Source organism: Condylostylus longicornis, unplaced genomic scaffold (assembly GCF_029603195.1).
Source record: "Condylostylus longicornis isolate FDR11 unplaced genomic scaffold, ASM2960319v2 ptg000005l, whole genome shotgun sequence".
Classification (NCBI taxonomy): Eukaryota; Metazoa; Arthropoda; class Insecta; order Diptera; family Dolichopodidae; genus Condylostylus; species Condylostylus longicornis.
Window position 1 is genome coordinate 3,789,568 of NW_026577974.1, and position 24,147 is coordinate 3,813,714.

The following is a 24,147-nucleotide window of genomic DNA, read 5'->3' on the forward strand; positions in this document are numbered from 1 at the left end:
TATAATATATTATATGTAAATGCTAAAGTATCTTTAATATAAAAAATTAAGAAAGTTTTGTAATTTAATCCAATTTTAAGTGTATATATGTACATATAATATATGTTTGTATGTACATAATGTTGCTTAAAAATGTATAATATACCCAAGTAATTTATTGAAACGTGTTTACGTATGTGCAACGCAATAAACACGTCTCTGTACAGTACATGTACATACTGCTTTGTTTTTTTTTATTAGAAATTTTATATAAACTTATCATAAAATAATATTAGCCGTTAAAATGTATAACGGTTACAAACAAACTACGTACATATATATTTATATACATAATATTAAATAGCATACCTACATAATTTTCATAAACAGTAATTGTAGCTTAGTAGTATTGTTGCTCTATTATGTTATTAAATTTTTTAAGCTACATAACAGCGTAGTTATAACCTCAAAAATGTCAGCTGATTTTTGTTTTCATTTTAAATGAAATGTCATATACTAATTTCATATCATAATAAAAATAAATATTTTGTTATAAAATTAAAAACTTAAGAGTTTGCAACTTCAAGTCGAATTTGCTTAATTTACAATTATTTAAATTCAAAAAAAGTTATTTGAGAGAATAAAAAGTTTGAATATTTTAAAATGAATAACTTACGATTAATTTTGTATCAACAAATAAAATTGTTACCTTCCATTAAAATACAGGGTAAATATTTACTTACATTACTTATAATAATATGTACTTAGAAATTATTTGGGACTTAGAAATTAATTAAAATTCTATAACGATAAGTTAATAGGTAATTAAAATGGAATAATTAGCTAAAAGGCTGAGAATAATGTGTTTTTTTTTCTGCATACACTTATAGTGAATAGCGGGGGAAAATAAGAAAATAACATAATATCCTACCCTTGCATTCTACTTATGCATATAATATACGTATAAATGAATATGAAAATAATTGTACATGTACATATGCATTCGTAAATGAATGTCAAGGTAAATTACTTCCAAATGACTATTGCAAATCGGAAAAATACAAAATTATCCCAAAAATTTTAATGTAAATAGTAAATAGCTTCTTACCGGCAATTTTTAAGCATTTGTATGTAGTAACTATTAGGCTAATAAACTACCATGTAAATTCAATAACATGTTCAGATTATTCATGTATACCAAAACTTAAAAAAATATTTATTAATTTCATGACAGCGACTTATTGTACAAAAAAAGGAAGCAATGAAAAATCATCAACAGAAAAGGAACCAAAGGCCAAGGCTGATAAACCATTAAGTCCCAGAATGATTGAATTTCAAAAGAAAATTAGAGAAAAAACTCCTATAGGAAAATTAGATGAATTAGAAGGCAAGCATCCATATCAAGAAAAAGAACCTTTAAAGCCTTGGCCAAATAATACAAATCCAAACACTGGTAAATTATTCTATATCTATTATTAAAAAAAATCATTTTGTACAAAATTTTTTGTCTTCCAATAGGCGAAAAAGGAGGACCTGCAGGACCTGAACCTACAAGATATGGCGATTGGGAAAGAAAAGGTAGAGTGTCTGATTTTTAATAAAACGCTAAATTGTTGGAAAAACTTAGAAATTATTAATTCAATATTAAAGTACACGACACCAGAATTTAAATAACAAAAGTTATTTTAAAATATATTGAAAGCAAATAAAAGTACATACATATATGTATAAATAATTATTAGAAGTATCAAAAATTAAAAAGTGCCTTCATTAACTTTTTCATTTATAATTCTATTACAAATTGTTTCACTTAATGTCCACAATTGTTCTGCTAAATTATCGTTTTGTGCTAATTTACTTGGTTCACAGAAAAAGCAATTATTAAAATATAATCCAGTTAAACCAAATAATTCAGTAGCTGTTGCGCAATATACAGTTGTACTTGAGGCTTGTTCCTGTTAAGAATAATAATAAAATTGAAATTTTGGTTAATATTAAAAAAATGAATACTGCATTAAAGAATCAATATTTTTTTCAAATTCTACTTACTAAAGATTTTGTGAACGGGCGAACAATAGCAAATAAAATTCGCATTAACCACCAATTTCTTGCTAAATCACTTGAAACCATATTACCAGGATGTAAGACAAAAACTGAAATAAATCGATTTTGTAATCTCTGAAATTAAAAGAAAGGAAAAACATTATTTAGTGCTATAAATAACGAAGATGGATACATTTCCGGAAAAGAACATCTTCGATTGTATGATAACTATTCTTATCATATAATCGAAGAGCTATGAAAATAAGTAACTGACCAGGGGTCTGCATAATCAGTGAGTGTGTACTCTTTCAATTTTGTGGAATTTTGAATCACAAATGAAGATATTGAATCATAAAGGAAATTAAATTGATCGATTTTTTTATAACATCGATTTTACTCAATTTTGAACATTTTTGCTATTTTTGAAGTCAGAGGAAAATGCAAAAATAGAAAAATTATTAATTTTTTTTAATATAGTTTATAGAGTTGCATTCCGTTTCTAGGTTTTTATAGTGATTGTTATACGTATGAATTTATAAATATTTATTAAATGATAGGAGAATTATTATTTATCATTTGTCTTTCTCATTTTTTAATAAATTTTCAGAAGTGGTAGTGGCAGTTTTAAACGCAATGAATAATAGGCATAATAATATAAAGATAAATATCTGTAATATGTATACATGTATATATATAGGAATACATAATGTATATTACACTGGTGCGCATTTAATTTAACAAATTTCTTAAACGTGTTCTGGTTGTAAAATAAATATTTTTACTTCAAAGAATATAATTTTTATATTCTATTTTGCATTTAATGAATATGTACCAATGCACAACATATAGCCATGTAGATAAATAACCATTTATTTTATAAATGAAAATATAATTTGCTGCTACAAATTAAATCTGAAAAAAAAGTAATGTACATACATATATTAAATCTCACCTTTGCTAATTCTCGAGCAAAAAGTACATTGCATAATTTCACATTATTATATGCCATCATCCAATTATATTTGTTTTGTGGTGGTGATAAAATTTGTTCAGTTAGATTATCGGTAGGCAAATTGGCGAATCTAAATAGAAAATTATTATTTTTTTTTCCATATAAGAAAATAATTTATATATTACACACATATATTTATATGTGTGTATTATATGTATATTTCCTAATCTAATTAGTTCATATTAAATACAAAATTCAAGGTATTTTTGTAGTCCATCATAAAAAAACATTATTAAAATTTTGTACTTGAGTTTTATTTAGGACTAAAGACTAAACTATTGAACAATTTTTATTTGCTATTTCAATTAATTAGTTAAATTATCAGAGAGTTCTATTTTATTTTTAAGACCTTTTTCAAATTGATAACGCATAAAAATTTCTTTTTCTTTTTTCATACATCACTTTATAAATTTTGAATTTCCTGAGACGCAATTACCCCAAGTATCTTTAAATAAATCATGTTGATTAAATAAGGAATATATGTACATATATATTTTAATTTTAATACATAAAAGAGAGTGCAAGAAAATAATTACATAAATATATGTACATAGAGAATGTTCAATAAATTACTCTACTTGTTTCAACTTTAAAGCGATTTTAATTACGTTGGTTAATTTCAAGTCTGCTTTATTCGATATATTACTAGAATAGATTAAAACAGTACTGGAATAGACATACATCTGATATAGGAAATATTATAAAATATCATAATTAAATTGGTCAAGAAAGGATTATTTAAGATTAAGTGATTTGGAATAAAATAAAACTTAATGAGCCTAGCCGATCAGTAAATTTCATAAGTATTTCCATATTATTCATAAATTTTATGTGAACTTCATATACGTATTGTTCAAATTTTTTATAACACTAGAATTAGATGCATACTTAAAACTTGTTGGTTAAGGCGAGAACAGGTTCCTTACAAAGACGTGATTTATATGAACGCACAATGACATCATATCTGCATTTATTAAGGCCGTCTAGTTTGAGTCACATTATCCATACCTAAACTAATCAACTCGCTCCGTATTTTAAAAAAAATTAATTATTACAAAATTAGCTCTATATAATTAATAAATTATTTTCATATCACATAATCTTGATTCTTATGAATGCACTATGAATGCAAAATATTTCAATTGAATTTTATTTTTCATTTTCTATTTTCGTTATTATTTATTTGCCACCCCTTCCCGCATGTTGTGTTATTATCAATTTTCTTGTCTTTAATATTAAACACATTGAATTTGTATTAAAATCTTATTAGTTTTATAGGTTCATTGTAATTTTCTGATCAAAGTTCAATTTCATTCTTGAAAAATATATGTATGTATGTGTGTATGTACTCATGAAAATAATGTGATAAGTAAATAAACAAGCGCGTTTATTTACAAAAACAAAAAAATAAATGTATAAAATTGTAAATATGTGTGTAGATATTTTGTATATTTTCACTTTTAGAAATCGGTTGAATTTCATATCACAAATTGTTATAACCATACATTTTTTTTTATTATAAAAAGTACGTAAGCGTAACAGGAAAAAAAAGTTTTTTCAATTAAGTACATAATGAATTTAAAAGCAGACCAGTCATAATAAATGATAAAAGAAATTATAATAAAGAATTTAATCTCAAGTATGTCAGAGAATTTTATGTATTGTATGTGGGGTGAAGAAGAATACGCGCAGTTAGCATATGTATATGAGAACAAAGTAGTATCTGGAATACCAAAAAAAGAAATACAATATTGCAAATGCAAAATTATGATTCATGTATGAGGTTCTTATTGTTTTATGAACTTAAATTGATTAAATACAGATTAATAACCTTGAAAATGAATATTTATTTGTAGTATTACTGTGATTACATTATTCTTGTATCTAGAGGCTTATATTGCAATAAGGAATTCAATGTAGCGCAAGAAGCACATTCAATCAAAATTATTAAGATTTTCCCCTATATTCTGCTAGTCGAATCACTTGAGGTGAGTATAATGAAAATTCAAAATAATTTTATTCCAAAAATTAGAAGATTTTTTAATAACAACCCATAACGTCAAGTGATGCAACAAAGAAAATAAATATATGCGTTAACATCCAGTTTTTGATCATCATGCTTTTCATTACTGAAATAAATTCATAATTATGTACAAAAAAATTTTCAAAATGAAATTTAATCTTTTTTATAATTCTGAATATTCTAAATTGTAACAAATTTTAAAAACAGTTCATTTGTATAACAGTTAATAAAATTTTTAAATATTCTTTAATATTTTATTACAAAGACACGAAAATTTAATTGATAGATTGACAGAAATGAACAGAGAATACTGATAAGAATGTCTAAAATTAAATATAATAAACGTTAAATTAAATATAGAAAATATATTTTAATTATAGTAAGCAAATTTAAAAATAGAAATAAATAATTGAAGATAATTTTTATATTTGTCGCAAAAGCAATCTTAATTCTCTTAGTTTATTTTCTTTGTAAAAACCAATACCGGGTTTTTATCAATGTTAAAAATCAATCAATGATAATTATTTATAATATTTTAATTAAAATACAATTACACAACATTTTGTTATACTATTTTAGAACATTAAAATCAAGTATAATAAGTAATCAAGTGTGTTGTGTTTAAGTATAAAAATATTAACAAAAGGGCACTTATATAATTTTTGAACTTTATTAATTTAAATATTATTAATTTATTGTGAAGACAATTTAAAATAAAAATAAAGCTGAAAATTAACATAAAGCAAAAAAACGCAATTCGTATAAAGGAGTTTTGCTTATGTGCGTGTTACAAACTCTTATATTGAATAAGTCTAGGAGATCTTTCTTCAAAATTCCGAAGAACAATGTACAAATTTAGAAAGCAGAATGTTACCCTAAAAATACATAATTTTGTCTACATGACTGACAGACGTCAAATTTTAATTAAAATATAATTTTTAATCGTAGCAATTTTTCAAATAACATGAATGAAAATACTGAATAACTCTGATTTTATAAAATACTTTAAAATATACAAGAAGATTTTAATTTGAAACCACTTTTAAAAAATTAAAATATATTTTTGTTTTTATTGTGAAATCAAGTTAGGAAAAATAAACAAATTCTAATTGAAAATCATTATTTTTGACGTATGAATGTACGTAATCTCACAATGATTGATTAGCAATTAGCAATATTTTCATTTTCTTACAATACATAGTATTGACATGGTTGATAAGGTCAAAACGGTTTATTGTTTGACGACTGTTTTTAGAAATTATTTGTTACACTTACATTTTATAAAAATTGAAAATAATGTACATACGTACATAATTATGTATATTTAATATATAATTACAAAATTAAAATTGAAAATTTAATTAGAAAATAATTTTTATAATACTCTGAATATTTTATTAATGAATTAAAATTTTGAATATTTATTACATTTAATTGACTAAATGTAAAGAATATTTTAGTAATTTAAATGAACTCGTAATCTATCAAAAAAAAATTTTTTTGACAACATATATTTTAATTTTTGAAGTTTGTGTTGTCGTTTTGGACTTTTTATATGTGTATTTCCATTAAGCGTATTGCACAGTACTTCTTTTATGCTTCTTACATCCTACCTTCCTAGAAAATGAAACGGTGTAAGAATCATAAAAGAATTGTTGGACATACGCTTAATGCATGTAAGTGTAAACAGGCTCATTAAATTGATTTCATTATTTTGTAATTTACAAGATTTGAGAATAATTACTCTCATAGTAAACGATCTATAATTAAAGAACTGAAAAGTACAAAGCTATCTTAATGTTAGCAGAGTTTAAATATTTTTTTAAATGACAATTTTTTTGCAACAATTTTAAGTTTATTATAAAATTAATCATTTTTGTTTTGAAGTGAAAGTTTCTATTTTGAATATTATTTATTTTTTTTTTAATAGTTTTACTTACTTTACATTCTTTTATTCTAAAAAATATTATTAAAAACAAAAATATTGTTTTGCATAATATTTACGTTGTAAAACATGTGCTTAGGTATTTAATAATCGCATTTAAAGAGACGAGACCTTATAACGCGCATTTAAGATCTTTGTTTTTAAATATCTACATAGAACCTACACGTAGTATATTATTAATAATATTTATTAGTTTAATTAATTGTTTATTATTATATCGTGACAAATAAATTCTAGTATGTATATAATTTTGATTAAGAATAATTTTAATAATTTTGAACAGAGCTATAATTATTATAGTTATGAAATGAATTTTATTATAAATTATTTAAATTATTTAAAACCTGTACAATTTGAATATGATATAGAAAAATTTTATATGTATGTATGTATGTATGTATAAATGTAGTAATGTAGTATTTTAACTCTGTGATGAAGGTAATCTTTATTTTGATGACTCAGCCAAATCTTCTCAAATTTGAATTTCGAACAAAAACTATCAAATAATTATTGAATAAAAAATGTATTCAAAATATCTTAAGTGTCTCACAATTTGGAATACTGACAGAAATACGGACAGATTTTTTGTAATGTCAAGATGTAAATACATGATATAGGATTAAGTACAAATTTAATCATGAAATTATGCCAACCAATTGGACTAACAAAAAATTTCCATTCAGCCTATTTTATTTTTATTTGTCTATTGTGTTAACCACGCATAACAATAAGTATGTGTGTCGCCGATATTGCGGTGTGTGCAATTGTAATTAATATGGCGTTAAAGAAAATTACAAATTTTGTTGTAAGTATGTAGCATTAATCAATTTTATAAAATAAAAAATATAAAAATAAAAAATTTAAAGATACGAAAAATCGGATCAAAACAAAAAGAATAAAAAATTTTTTTTTGCATGCTACCAGCACGTGATTTTAAATTTAAAATCAAAATCTATAAAAAGAAAAAAAAATAAATAAATAACTCGCCATAAAAGACAGAAAAATAAAGGCGCAAGAGGGTGAAATTTATAAAATATAAGATGCACACATGTATTGGAAATTTAAAAATCTAATACAATTAATGAAAACAAGAAGAAGAACAACAAAATTGAATTGGTAAACAAAAAGAATATTTTTTATTTTAATTTTTATATAGGCATGAAAAGTAGGAGGCACTCTGCATACACCTATATTCAACCAGTTCATCACTTATATTACAAATATGTGTGTAACGTAAAAATATATCGTAAGAAAGTAAGTATGACAACAATGCATTTTATGAATTAAGACTGCGGAAAAAAAAAATTAAAATTTTATGAATTTTTTTGTTATTTATTTGGGAAGAAATGTTTTGACTTAAGCATACCATAGGTACGTTTTGTGAGTTACCAGTAAAAAAATTTAACAGGTCTGTTATATACTATTTTTATTACGACCTTTATTACAAATAAATTCCGAAATTAATAAAAAGAGAAAATAAAATCAAAAATCAAATAATTTCGACGACTTTATCCATTTAACCGTAAAATTTTTACAAATTTCCTTTGTTTTGAATGAAAAAAACTCAACAACATTTTGTTTTACAAACTCAAAACGACATCTTAAATGAGATTAAAAACAAGAATTCAATTAATAATCATATAAGATGCATCATTTTGTTTTATTTTTTTACGGACCTGACCTTTAGCATTTACCCTTTGTTTGTATTCTATACTTACTTGCATGAATGCAAATATAAAATAAAAAAAAACTAAAAAAAACATATGGAAAAAATTTTAATACTTTCAACAAAATAATAAATATATGAGGAAAACAACAGGTTTACTATAACTACCATCTTCGACATCTAAAAATGGAAATTCTTTAATAACATATGTGCAATTTATTGATTCATCTTCATAAAATTTATTAAAAAATGTTTACAAAAATAGTTGGAATTGCGATCAAAAATAAGGCATTTTTTATTTAGATATTAAAGAATTTTTATGAACACGACTCAAATTGCTGTGTAAGCAATATTCAAATTTTTCAGATTGAAGAAAACGTAAATCTTCAGAATTATTAATTAGTTAAATTAAAAATTTCATTCCAACAATGGTTGACATCATAGTTACTACAATAAACTTTGCGTAATTGAGCCGGATTAAGTGGAGTTTTTTTTTAATTGATCATGAATATTGGTAAATTTCAAATTTGTATATAATTATATTAGTTTTATGCCATGTACATTTATTATCACTTAATTAATTCACCTGTTTAATATGATTAAAACGTCATATTAAGAAAATGCATTATATGTTCACGAATTAATGAAATTTTAGTTTTATTACCGTATTTAATTTTAATTATTATATTATAATTGTACTCTCTTTATGCACATACAGTCAAAATTTTAAATTTTTTGTCGTAATTCCTCTTGAAAACAAATTACATAATTCAAATTGCTAAGATACTATAATATGAATTATATGAAAAGAAATATTTATATAATCCGAGTTGTTTAACAGTACATTATATACTATTAAATTAATTAGATATTGTTAAATTAACAAATAAATTTATGAATAATGCAGTTTATTTTTATAAGGTGCTTTAATTTTAAACCTTACGTATTTCTTTACTTAATAAATTTTAATTAACTTTTGTATACATTTACATAAGATTTCCAAAATAAATATAGAATTATTAATTCGGACCGTAATCAGAACATATTATAACCGTTATCTTATCTTTTGATCCTTCGAATGTTTTCTTTTGTAGTTTATGTAACAGTATAGAAAACTGTGTATCAAATCAAAAACGTTAAAATAATCAATGGACCATACCAAGGAACACGATTTTCTACAATAAATTTTGGAATTCACTGTATTTTAAAACACCGTATTAAATTTAAAAATCCTAATCTATTGAGAAGCATAACATTTTTATAATACTAAACAACAAATCTTACAAACTAGAAACATAATTATAATTCCATTTCATTCATGTGCGTAAGCTCAACACAAAAGCTTTAATTTCACGTGATAAATTCAAATAAATTGAAGAATAATGATTTTCTTTCTTATTTTGACTAAAAACACGTTCTTCTTGACAATTTTGTTTTTCTATTTTTAATTTTGAATGATCAATTGTTATTATTCAGAGTAGAGAAGTATTTTGAGGAAAAATGTACAATTTTCAAATTATCAATGGAGCTTTTTAAATTATCAATTTAGTAATATTCTTGAATTTAATTCAGAAATAATCTTAAAAACATAAAAAATATTATACAAAAGTTCAAAATTTATGAATTGATTCTATTGTAATAAATTTCTATTATAATTAAAATTTAATTCAATAAAATTTTACAAAATTTCCATATACAATGTAAAATATGCTCTTCGCCCGAAAATTAATTAAAAAATAATGAAGCTAAAGCGAAAAAATATACTCTAATTTTTTTATTTTTGCAAATAAATTGAACAAAAAAATAAAATAATTTAAATAAAAATTATTATATTTGTAAGATGATTCATTATTCCAACAAAAAAAATTTATTTAATTTGAAATAATTTAAATTTTTAAATTCTTGATTTATTTTTGAAGCTTTTACTATGGCGCCATCATATTTTTAATATGAATTTAGCATCAATTTTAAAAACTTTTCATATTTAATTAAAAAAGCACAAAAATCTCATGAAGGAATACATACATAATAATAAAATAAGCTCGTAACATGATTTTATTAATTAATAATTCAAATAAATAAATAAAATTCTCAAACTCTTATTATTCAAAACAATAAATATTCGATTAAACAATAAAAAATTTTAATTTGAACGGATTTAAACAAAAATTTAAGTAGAAGATTATTGTAAATTAATTTTATTCTAATAGAGCCTTAAAACTTTTTCGTATAATTTAATTAATTCTAATTGAAAAGTTCTTCTTTGAATATTATAATATTCAATGTTCCCGAACGATTCGGCATTACAATATTTGCATTGTTTATAGTTAATAAAGCCGATATTTGCATTTGCATGAGTTGTAGTTAATAAAAGTTCCCGAACGATTCCGCATAACGATATTTGCATTGCCAGGATTTTTTCGAATACATAGTTGCAAGTGTTTTAAGTCTGTAATTCTTTCCGGTACTAAAATTGCTGTGTCAACAACAGACGCACGAGCAGAAGAACAAACGAAGCGAACATATAGCTAAATTAAGAGTTTATAGGTGTACAACATACTTTATGGATTTGGAAATGATTTCTTATTGCTATTATTCTTCCTCTCTTATCAAACTTGTTTCTCCTCCGTACCGTGTTTATCAAAATTGTATCTTCTTCTCCGTAAATGAGATTTTTCTTCTATTATTCTATTCTTTATTTAAATAAAAGTTCGATAACAATATTCCATTTTTACTAAAAATTAAAAAAAAAATAAGCTTGTTTTGAAAATAAATGCTATTTTTTTTTTATTTATTATCCTATAATTTAAAATTATAATAAAATACGCATAAATATTTCTTCTAACTATTAATTAATTAATAAAATTAATAAATTCTAAAACAAAAAATATTTTTCATATTACAAATATTGTTGTATAAATTTTTTATAGCCAATTGAAAGTCACTTTATTTGCACTCTAGAACGCTTGTTTTTCTTAAACGATTTGGAGTTTATGCAAATTGTATGCAAATAAGTTAGGTACATGCAAATTAAAAGCAAAAGCTTTACGACTTGTTTTTTTTTTTTTGAAATTCTTTCTGATCATTTTAATTTTTTTTTATTCTTATATGTATTTAATGAAATATAACGAAAAAACAGAAATAATTGCGTCGCAATTAAGAAACAACGCGCGGTTTTCAACAAAAAATGTGTGTTCTACTTTTCTAAATCAATCCATTGTATGTGGTTATATTTTGAAATCTGTTATACAATTTGTACTATTCTATTCTATAGTTATGATTTTTGATATTGATTTAAGTGGTTTGATTTTATAATACGGCTTTTTGGTTAACAGGAATTTGTTATAGAGTCAAGTATTTTATTACATTTTCGAATAGATAGGCACACAAAATACTGTAAGCCTTAACTGGTATTGTTAAATATTTAAATTAAATGAGAATAGTCAAATCTCATCTTGTTAACTCTGCAGTACCTGTACGAATTAATGATCTAAAATTTTGATAATAATTGTAATTACTTAATTGCTTCATACAACTTTATCTTTTAAAAACACATTGGCTTTATTATTACTGTAGTCCAGGCTCAACTTTAGATCTGTAACTTAAATATTATATTCTTAATACAATCTACAAACTTTTGAAATTGCATGACAGCTAACAAAAAGGACTCATGAAATCATCAACAACTTCATTATGTTTTACTACTTTATCCTGTTATTATCATATTTAATTGTATGATTATTAAGAATAAGTTGTCAAGTAGATAATACAAACGATTTACATTTGATAATATATTGCAGATTTTCATAATCAATAACCCAAATATCTAAAAATAGGTACTTATTAAATTTTAATTGTAATAAAAATTAATTGTTTATTACTTTACAAAATTTTACAATAGAGTAATAATTCTAAAGTTTCAAGTATTTTGTATTTCTGAATTGGAAATTAATTAAGAACTCAATGTAGATATAAATAGCTCTTAACCCCAATAATTATTGTAAAATAAGAATAGTTTTATTTGTTTGAATAAAAACAGATAAACTTAATTTAAAAAAAATCTAATCAATATAATAAGAGCTCTTTACATTTTATCCCCCAGACTATCTAAAACTATAAAAAGAAACATAAATTATTAATTATTGTAATAAGTACAATTTTTATCAATATTTTTTGTAACACCAAAATATTCTTAGACCACTTCGACTACTATGATTTCTTGAGTGTATGCAAGATAATAAAATTATTTGAGACCAACATATAGAACTTTCAACCTTGATTTTATATTATTTATAAATAGAAATTAATCATAATTATTAATTACAAAAAAAAAAATATTTTAATGCGAACTATAATAAGGATTTTCAAACTGGTATGAATTTTAATGATAACCCAAAGATCATTTTTTATTTTATTGGAAGTTATAACTACAATATAAATAATAATTGATAAGTTTTTATAATTTTCAATTCGATTGCATACAAAATTTTGTGCATAAGATGTTCCAGTAGAAAACATTCGCAATAATCAGTTATCCAACGAACCACCCAACCATCGTAGAGTATCATTCAAATCATACTCTTTACTGAAACACTTTATTTGTTTGCCCGCCATATGGTTTTTATTGTAATAGGTACTGTACATATTTTTATTATTGATATTTAAAGTTCATCAAACAAAAAAATTGAAGAACGTAATGTTTTTTTTAAATATAAAATAATCTTGTCCTATTTTTTTTATATTTTGCAAATTTTTTTAACATTATTAATTGATAACCTCATTAAATTTTTTTTTTGTTTGAAAATTTAAATAATTTCCTTCAACTAACGTCATTATCTGTTTTAGCTAAATTCGACAGTACTATTTTTTTAATGAAATAATTATAAATATTGTATATAAATTGCGTTTCAGATAATTGGTATACTTTCACTATAAATTTACTTTCTTTTTTTTCAAAATAAAAATTTTTTTAAGAGAGTAGACTTGCTTTAATTACTTGCTTTTTTGATAAGATTAAATATCAAGCTTATGCAAGTACCCCCCCCCAATTATAAAATTGATTATATTTTCTGAGAAAATGAATACTGATTCATTAAGCTGCTTGAACGCAATGTTTTCGAAGGGGTCAATAGGATTTTGTGATGGTCTAAATAATTTGATAATGTTTAAAATATCTAATCAAGCCCTTATTCCTAACTGCCATAGTAGATATAAGTTCAACATTTTAGCTATCCCAATTTTTAACTCGCAAAATTTACATTTAATTGTTGCAGTTAATGTACATGATTTAACAAATAACTTAAAGAGAATAATTGAGTCATTTATAAATTGATCATTGATAACTAAGTAAGTACAATTAAACTTATTCCTGAATTATAAAAGCGTAATCTCTTTTATACATAAATTCTTTAATTTATCAAAACGTTCTTTATTTACGCATTTAGCAAATGAATAAAAAATTTTGGTGTGTAAGCTTTAAAAAGCGATGAAAAAAAAAACTTAATATTATTCATAATGGAAACTTATATATATATGTATATTAAACTATACATATATACATATTTATTGTATCTAGTATCTATAAAAACAGAAATTTTATTTATTTTATGAATGTTTGGTTACTTTATTTTTTTCATCATTTAATCAAATAAAAATATTGGAATTCCAAAGTCCAACTCTTTTTGTTTTATCGTTAGTTTTTTTTTATTTCATTAAAACTAATTCTAGTTTATATTGTAGTTTGTCTACTTAAAATCCTACAATGGAAAAGTTAACTTGGTAATCATTATGATAATTTATGATTAAAATACAAGAATTTTAATATGAAATTTTGTTCTATTCTATTATACTTAACATTGTTAATATTGTTTTACGTTGCTGTAGTTTACAATTACCATTTCGTGTACCAAAAGCTTAAGAAGATGCATAATATAAAAATGATATACAACGCGTATGTTATTGTTTTTCGATAAACTACTAAGTTTAGAGCATACTCGTAAATTTTATCATAAACTGCATTTCAATTGCATATGTACATATGTTATGGTAATCTATAGTTCAATTTATACTTACCTATGGGATTCAGATGATACTACTATTACTCGTGATGCATGATCCAAAAGTGATTCAACCTCTTGTGTTAAAAAGTAATGGCTAATATGACATATTTGGAATGTTGCTTCTAAACCATCCTCGGTAACAGTATAAGGTAAAGCAAAAACTCCTGCATTTAATATTAAATAGCTCACGTGTCTGTAAACACAAAAGTATAAAATACCTCTTAGTTCTTTGGATAAAAAAAAAAACAAGTCACTTTCGGAAGGTTAATGAGTAAAAACAATCATAAAAGATTAAAATATGACAATAAAAATTTACCTAAAGGTTTCTTTTAACTCCCGGGCAAAATTTCTGACTGATTTAAGAGATGATAAATCTAATCTAACAAACCGACATTTTCGCCCTGCTGATGGCTTTTCTTCAGAAATTTTTAAAATTGCATCTTCTGCACTTTGCTGGTTTCTACAAGCAAATACTACATCTGCGCCATGTAAAGCAAATGCTCTAGCAGTTTGGAATCCAATACCTAACATGAATGAATTGTTTAGCAAAAAATTCAGAAAGCAAAATAGTCTCTTTATAAATGCATTCATTTAAAATTCAAGATTTTTGAATTTGTTTTTCTATTAAGTTCTTATTTACCTACATTAGCTCCAGTTATAACAGCAACTTTTCCGTTTAAATCTTTGCCATGTAATACTTGTAATGCGGTTGAACTGGAATCATATCTTTGTCTTACTTCACTAATATTTGTTGGATGGCCTTCAACAGCAAAAGCTAATCTTGGATCATTATATGTTACCTGGTTAGTTTTCTTATTAAAAAAAATCGTTTTCTTAGATTCTTGATCTATTTGTTTTTCCCAATCTATCGGTAAATCTCCGGTAACTCGTTTAGATTTTCCAGTTCTTGGATGCGTCCATTGGGAACGTTTTTCATAATGACTAAAATAATTTTGATTTAAAATCTTCTGTTTATCTTTTATTAACACATATGTATATTTACATACCTAACATAAAAAACAAAACCATCATCAGTAGCCCTTTCTTCCCAATCTGGTGGAAGCTCATCTTCAATATATTTATTTACAATTAACACATTTTGGAAAAATAAAAAATCAATTATTTTGTTACCTTCACTGTCTGAATCTGCAAGATAAGTAGGCATCTTATTTCTAATAAATATGTAATTTGATTTTTATCAAAAAACAATAGATTCAAAAAAAATTTTTGATAAAAACAATTTTATTACTGAACTACTGTATGAACTTTTACATTGACAGTTACGTACTTCAAATTCAAAAAGCCTCAGCCACATACCACACCCAAACTACAAATTTTATAAGCCACTGTTGTTGAAAAAAAACACCACCAGATGTCGTATATTTATGAAATTTTGAATTTCTGAGTTTTGATGTTACAGATTAAGAGATTCTATTTCAAAAGGTCTATTTTCTTTTTATAAATTGCAATTGTAGAAAGGGATTCAAAAATGTGCTGCATTTAATCATGCAATACCGAAGCACTAACATCCATAATTTGCCATAAATTCAAAATGATCAAAAATTTCTGTATTATTTAACAAAGGTAAGCCCACATACATAGTTTTTACTTTTTCGCAATATTTGTTGAAATAGAGAAAGAAATTCTATATTAATTCTGCAATAAACTTCATAATTTCTTTAATCGAATATTTATTTTGCATTATAATATTGTACAACAAAGGATGTTTTGAGATAGTATTCATTATCTTAATAATAATAATAATAATAAAAAAATTAATAATATTCATCACATTGTCTAACAAAATAATTTTAAAATACGAACTCAAAAATCATCCAAACTAAATATAATTTCACTTTATAAAATGTAAAATATTTTTATTCAACAACACCATCGAATAAATGTGTTTCATTTTCTAAATGTAAACATCTGTTTAAAAATTCCATGTCTTCACGTATTATAGGATCTAATTTCATTAATTTTACTACATGTCTAATAGACCTTAAATCAATATAGAAATGTTGTGAATTTAATTTATATGAATCAAATGTAATTGCATTGTGGTTATTTTCATCACGAAAGAATACAGCATTTAAGCTTTTCTTTTCAATATATTCTAATAAGTCTAAAAAATCAAAATAATTCATTCCAAATGATGCTTGCAGCATTAATTGGCAGTGTTCTTTAAAGTCATCCATAGTGACACAGTCTTGTATTTCTTTAATTACCTTTTTCATATTCTCTGATAAACTGAACCATATTTTTTCTATATTACTTGAATTAAACCAATTATGATTAATGGATATCGTATCAGTTATATTCCAAACTTGATGATACCAACCAGAAGGTACAAATATTGCCTCATTTTCATTTTGTATTATTGTAAAATATTTACAATTTCGTTGTGTTAATAAATTTTCATCAATTTCAAATGGTAAATTTCCCAATCCATCTTGTAATTTTAATTCTTCACCAGGTGGTAAAAGTATCCATTTTTTCATACCAAAAATATTTGTTGACCAGCTATATGATTGAAAGACATCAGAATGAAATGGTGTCCTAAAATATAATTACGAATTAATTACATAGTTTTTTTTTGCCATTATATGTAAAATATTTTTTTTTATACATTACATTATGCGTAAACTTAATTATTTTAATTAGACTCTAAACTGTTATTTAAAATTATATACTAACCATGAACCCTGTGGACCTATATAAACAAATCTATAATCATCTTTCTCTTTATCAATAAGATATTGATTTAACCAATCAGATGCAAAATATTCTGGTGTTCTATAAAAATTATAATATGGCATTTGAGATTTAAGATGCCAATCTTTTAAATAAAGACATTTTATATTTAAAGAATTAGTACGAGAGGACCAGTATTCTAAATATTCAAAAAAATCCATTTCAAATTTTTCATGTGAATTAAAATATTTTTTCGAGCAATCGACAACAGGGACTCGTACCCTGCCAATATGTTGCTTTAAATAATCAATATTTAAATCATATTTATTTTCTAAATTAATTGCTATCCAATTTCTTCGGCATTCCCATTCATTAGATACATTTGTAAATATAACTGGTATATTATTTTGCATATAATTACCTAAAATCAAAAACATTAATTAACTTTATATTATTAATAATTATTTTTAAGAAAATTTACTGTAAAATTCTGAATAGCTGATTGATTCATTTGGTAATCTTGAAATTTCAACAATATCTTTTGGATTAATGACACTTTGTTTAAAATTTGTAACAGTTTGGTTCAATTCCAAAAGATTTTTTCCCATTCTACTATAAACTGAAATTGAAAATGAATCGATTTTTAATAATAAATAGTAAAAATATATAAAATTATAATACATATGTAATAACCTGTAAATATAGTATACGATAAAAAATAACAATAAATTATGATTCTTTATTTCATTTATAACTTTATTAACTGCTCTTAGATAATCAAAATGTTAATGGAGTTACATACATATATTTAAGTGGAAATTTGGAAGTAGAATTTTTTAATTTTTTAGCTAGAATATTTTTCCAAATGGAACTTTAATAGAAATCAAGTAAATATGTACATTATGTATGTAGTAAAATTATTTATTAGCAATTACTTTTCTAAAAAAAAAAAATGTGCGGTAGGAAATTTGTAAACAAAAAATTTTTCGAAAACAACAAGGATGAATTGCTGTTCATTGTTTATTTATATTTATCCACATACCTACCTAATATAAGTGCCTACACATAATATACACAATGTTATACACATTATAGTTAGTTAGTTAGGTAGGTTGTTATATTATTATCTTATGTTTGTGTAACATTTAGCACAGGTATACATACAAAAATTTTAACCTAACTTAAAATTAATTTTATTTACTATTTTATTTTCGATGTTTATAAAAGTTTACAGAAGACAGAAAGTCTAACTCATTCCCAAAATAATAAAAAAAAAACAAATTTCTTGTGTATATTTATTATTCGAGTTCAAAATAGAATTAAATTTGGATAAGATAAAATATATTTATATTTTGCCCATTATTTTTCCTAAAAATAAATTTTTAAATACAAGTAATAAATAAATAATAAAAAAAAAATAAAATATCTAAATGAAATTTTTTAAAAACAAATTGTTCTGATAAAAATTAACAAAAAGAATAAAAAAAAAAACAAAAAAAGTTATAAAAATATTTTGTAATTTATAAGTTATTTTTAATATCTACTTTATTTTATATAATAAAAGTTCTTATATTTTGAATATTTTTCTGAATTAAATAAATATAAAATTACCTTGATATACTTTTTTAAGTTTTCTTGACTTTTTCTTTTTTTTTTGTCAGCTTGGGTACGAAAAAAAATGATTTTTGATTTTTTTTCAAAAATAGACTTTTTAATAAACAAATCAGCTGCCAGCCTTTACAAAAAAAAAATAAATAAAGAAGCTTTGTTTGGCATATTGTGAATTCAGCAAATATTCAGCAGTTGAAATTTTATGCAATTTAGTGTTAGCGTTGTGTTGCATATTAACATTTATTTAAAAAAGATTTCGACCCGTTTATAATGGCAATCTAGACAGATTCTAAGAGCCCAGAAAGACATGCAATTTTCAATTTTGCAATTACTGCTTAATTTTAGAATCTTTGCGAACAAATCTGACTAACTAAGCTATTGAATTAATTCAAATCGAATGTGTTAAATAAAAATTGTAATTTGTTTGTAATAAATTGCAAACTGTATTGGTGTTTAATTGCATGCGATCATACAGTTACATGTATGAGCGTTTGAATATAAACCTATGAAATACAAATAAACAATTTTTGATCTAAAATTTTTAATGCAAACTAAAAACTTCACGTCTATTTAAGTCCTAAATCTAATTAAATGGAAACTTTAAATTAAAAACGTTTCGACCGTCATTTAAAACGACGACACTATTTGTTTTTCATACAATCTTCACATTCTTTTTTTTTTTTTGTTTAGTCGTATAATCTCCAAATACAAAAATAATGCTCTAGGTTTAAAATCTGATGTAGAACTATCCCAATTTGTAGATGCAAATACAAAAATATTAAATTAATCTACGTTTAAATACTCTGATTATGTACAAATTAAAATGATTGAAATTACAAATTTTCTTTTATAACAACTCTTTTCGTCTTTTATTCTCGTAAGAATAGAATTAGAAAAAGAAAAACTTGATTGAATTTACTAAATCAAATGGTCTTTAAAAGAATTTTTTAATAAAGCAAATCAAGCAATTCCATAATGATAGCGGGTGTATGTAATTCGTTGTATATGGGTTATTTTTTACAAAAACCCTCAGTTTTTAATCTACGGCAATACATGAGAATCAACAAGAGGAGTGCATCTAAAAAACTAAAAATGAACATTGAAAACTTTTTCAGCTAGTTTAAAAAAGCTTTAGTCTTCTTTCATTGGAAGAATGACAGCAGAGTTAAAAAAGAAATTAAGTGGAATTTATTTTTTGATATATTTTTTTAGTAATTATATTAAATATAAACAATATAATTTATAATTATTAATAATAATTGAAGGAAAAATCAGTTAGTTTTTTAATGATTTGGAAATGTTTACATAATTCTTATGTTTTTTCAAAATTAAAATCAATTTAAAGTATATTAGACACCGCCTAAACAAAAATGCCTTTGGCTAATCCAAATGAACCATGGAGAGGCCAAGCTGGTGGGCAAGTTGATCAAGATGTAGAAATGATGGTCGATGACGATAAAAAACCATCAGAAGCTAGTTTTTGTGGTAGTGGCGGAGGAAATGGTACTAATGGCGATGATACCCATATGAGTGAAAGTGAAATTGAACTTAAGGATTATGGTACCGAAAAAGCAGATCCATCACAATTTGAATTGTTAAAAGTTTTAGGGGAAGGATCATTTGGTAAAGTTTTTCTTGTACGAAAAATAGTTGGAAAGGATGCCGGAACTTTATATGCAATGAAAGTATTAAAAAAGGCAACATTAAAAGTAAAGGATCGAGTACGTAGTACAAATGAAAGAAATATTTTAGCAGAAGTTGGGCATGCATTTATTGTTAAACTACATTATGCCTTTCAAACACCTGGAAAATTGTATCTTATATTAGATTTTTTGAGAGGCGGAGATTTATTTACACGTCTAAGTAAAGAAGTAATGTTTACAGAAGAAGATGTTAAATTTTATTTAGCAGAATTAGCATTAGCATTAAATCATTTACATAGTTTAGGAATTATTTATCGTGATTTAAAACCCGAAAATATATTATTAGATCAAGATGGTCATATTGCATTAACTGATTTTGGTTTATCGAAACAACCATTAGATGGATCGAAGACATTTAGTTTTTGCGGCACTGTTGAATATATGGCACCAGAGGTTGTTAATCGTAAAGGACATCATTTTGATGCTGATTGGTGGTCGTTTGTAAGTATATATTTTGTAGTGTTGATGATTTTAATAGTTATTTTTTGTGTTATTAAAAATTTTCGTTAGAAAAATTTTATTTAATAGGTGTGGCAATTTATAATATGCCCTACCCAAAGGAAAAAAAAAGAAAAACATAAAAAAATCGTTATCAAAATAATCGATAACAAACATTTTATTTGTAAGTTTTAATTTTGGAAAACATTTTATCAATAATTTACCGGTTTCATGTAAAAAAAATAAGTTTTAAAAACTTTGGAAATCTCAAATGTTTTGAACGTGAATGGCATATATTGTTAAAAAAAAACCTTATTAGAATACTATAGTCAAGTATGTACACACTTACTCCCACACATTTTGTGTGATTGATACGACGTCGAAGAAAACAAGGTATAGACAAATGCATTCGTTGTTTTTATTTTTAGATTTTGAATGTTTAGGATCCCAAAAAGGTTTTTCTTTTCGTTTTCAATTAATGCGTTAATTACTATTTTCTAATTGGATGTTAATTTTTTTTTATAGAATTCTTTTTATTCCAAATTGTTTTATTTCCCTTACCTTTTGTAAAATTTAATATTTTTTTAGGGTGTTTTAATGTACGAAATGTTAACTGGCAACTTACCATTTCACGGAGCTAATAGGCAAGAAACCATGAATCAAATTTTGCGAACAAAATTGGGAATGCCAGAAAATTTAAGTCCTGAAGCGCAGTCTTTGTTGAGGGCTTTATTTAAAAGGAATCCTCAGAATAGATTAGGTGCAGGTCCTGGTGGTATAGAAGATTTAAAAAAACATGAGTTTTTTGCTACTATAGATTGGGAAAAATTGGAAAAGAAAGAAATAAGGCCCCCATTTATTCCAGCTGTTTCAAGAGATGATGCATTTTATTTTGATTCGGAATATACAAGTAAATCACCTAAAGATTCTCCAGGAGGTTGTGTCAGTGCTAGTGCACATGAAATATTTCGTGGATTTAGTTTCGTTGCACCATGTCTTCTTGACGATGATGGAAGCGGTATTTGTGGTGGATCTACGCAAACAACAGAGTCCCCATTATTTTTAACAAACAACGATGAAACCATGACTAATGCTGGAGCGACAAATCCAGCACCGGTAGCGTCAAGAATTCCCATTTGTTATAACAATGTTCTTCCCGGTGTTGTTAAAGCTGGTAATTTAGGAGATGAATATAATATTATGCAGGAACTGGGACGTGGAACATTCTCTGTTTGTCATTTATGTGAGCATAAATCAAGTAAAAAACAATTCGCAACTAAAATTATTAACAAAAGTAAACATGATTGTCGTGAAGAAATTGAAATTTTATTGCGTTATGGCAATCACCCTAATATAGTCTCGTTATTTAGCGTGTATGAAGATTCAACTTATGTTTATTTAGTTATGGAGCTTTTAAAAGGTGGCGAACTTTTAGATAGAATTTTAGCGATTCAAAGAATGTGTGAAGGTGAAGCGAGCGCTGTTATGAGAACTGTTGTTTCAGCTGTAGCATATTTGCATGAACATGGTGTTGTACACAGGTAATTATTTTTTTAATGTTGTATGATTTTTGTTTTGAAAGCAATATTTAAAAATTTTTTTTACTCGTAGGGATTTAAAACCTTCAAATTTATTATACGCATCTATTCATCAAACCCCAGAATCTTTAAAACTTTGTGATTTAGGATTCGCAAAACAGCTTCGAGCTGATAACGGCCTTTTAATGACCCCCTGTTATACAGCAAATTTTGTTGCTCCAGAAGTTTTAAAACGACAAGGTTATGATTTAGCGTGCGATATATGGTCATTAGGTGTTTTATTATATATTATGCTTGATGGTAAAACACCATTTGCTTCAACACCAAATGATTCACCATCAATGATTTTATCACGTATCGGATCTGGGTATGTTGATCTTGAAACAGGTCAATGGCACCATATATCACCAAAAGCTAAAGAATTAATAAGACAAATGTTACATATTGTACCGCAATCGAGGCCAACAGCAACCCAAATTCTTAATTATCCATGGTTGTGGCAACAGACCCCAATTACAATACGATCAACGATTAATGAAAATATTGGTTTTTCGGAAGCAGCTGCTCTAAAAGGTGCAGTACATGCGACATACCGTGCTTTAATATCAGCACCACAATCAGCTAATGTCGGACCAGTTGGCTTATCGGAATTAGCACAACGTAGAGCAAAAGACAAAGTCAATCTAAATTCATAACTTATTTTTATAAAATCATATTATAAATTATAAATTAATATATACATTATATCAAATTAATTTAATTATTTAAAAACAAAACATACAAAATAAATCTACAAAATAAAAAAAAAAATTAAATGAAATAAAAATTTTTAAACGTGAAAAAAAAAAAAAGAATAATATAAATTTTTTCCAAAAAAAAATCTTAATTCTTCCCCAAAAAACAAAAAAAATGAAAAAAATTAAAAAAATATCTTTTTTTAGAAAAATATTTAAACATAAATTATACATTTAAATATAATTATACAAATCTTACATATTCCATAAAGCGTAAATGTGTGTTTATTGTTTAATTTCTTTTATTATAAAAGTGTTTTGCCTTGTACATTTGTAGTTAAGAAATAAATAAAAAAGAAAAACTGCTTAAAGTATTTTTTTTTTTATTATTTTACTAATTTAAAATAATTAGTTAAAACTTTTATACTCAAATTAAGTCATAATAATAATGAAGGAATCAAACATGTTCTTACATATGCATAATGTTTTTCAAAACTTCATTTAATAAAAAAAAAAAAGAGATTTTTTAAAATTCAGGAAATCACATAGAAAAATGTAAGATATTAAAGATCTGAAAAATGTAAACTAGTTAGATCATGCAAATCTGTGATGACGCAAAAAAAATTCTTATCATTTATGTCAGGACTTAAAGTCCTAACATAATCTGAATTATCAAAAATCCCCATAACTTAATTCGCATTC

General features: G+C 24.3%; 4 protein-coding genes across 4 annotated transcripts; 2 read left to right on the plus strand and 2 right to left on the minus strand.

Moving 5' to 3' along the window:
- Nucleotides 1–505: 505 nt before the first annotated feature.
- LOC129614920 (succinate dehydrogenase assembly factor 4, mitochondrial-like) lies at nt 506–1,768 on the plus strand. Its single transcript, XM_055529883.1, has 3 exons — nt 506–706; nt 1,214–1,432; nt 1,498–1,768. Exons 1-3 carry the CDS (start codon nt 643–645, stop codon nt 1,575–1,577), a joined length of 363 nt encoding a protein of 120 aa, XP_055385858.1. The 5' UTR covers nt 506–642; the 3' UTR covers nt 1,578–1,768.
- On the minus strand, nt 1,589–15,999 carry LOC129614909 (WW domain-containing oxidoreductase). The gene is made up of 8 exons (XM_055529879.1): nt 15,859–15,999; nt 15,735–15,795; nt 15,368–15,669; nt 15,044–15,251; nt 14,741–14,920; nt 2,975–3,104; nt 2,029–2,157; nt 1,589–1,934 (listed from the first exon to the last, which is right to left on the minus strand). Exons 1-8 carry the CDS (start codon nt 15,890–15,892, stop codon nt 1,734–1,736), a joined length of 1,245 nt encoding a protein of 414 aa, XP_055385854.1. The 5' UTR covers nt 15,893–15,999; the 3' UTR covers nt 1,589–1,733.
- Nucleotides 16,000–16,417: 418 nt separating this feature from the next.
- LOC129616017 (2-oxoglutarate and iron-dependent oxygenase JMJD4 homolog) lies at nt 16,418–19,167 on the minus strand. The gene is made up of 4 exons (XM_055531443.1): nt 19,033–19,167; nt 17,903–18,040; nt 17,425–17,842; nt 16,418–17,286 (listed from the first exon to the last, which is right to left on the minus strand). The coding sequence occupies exons 2-4, from the start codon at nt 18,027–18,029 to the stop codon at nt 16,605–16,607; spliced, it is 1,227 nt and encodes a 408-aa protein (XP_055387418.1). The 5' UTR covers nt 18,030–18,040; nt 19,033–19,167; the 3' UTR covers nt 16,418–16,604.
- A 1,026-nt stretch (nt 19,168–20,193) lies between these two features.
- Nucleotides 20,194–23,738, plus strand: LOC129615035 (ribosomal protein S6 kinase 2 beta). Its single transcript, XM_055530086.1, has 3 exons — nt 20,194–21,176; nt 21,762–22,714; nt 22,785–23,738. The coding sequence occupies exons 1-3, from the start codon at nt 20,403–20,405 to the stop codon at nt 23,404–23,406; spliced, it is 2,349 nt and encodes a 782-aa protein (XP_055386061.1). The 5' UTR covers nt 20,194–20,402; the 3' UTR covers nt 23,407–23,738.
- Nucleotides 23,739–24,147: the final 409 nt, after the last annotated feature.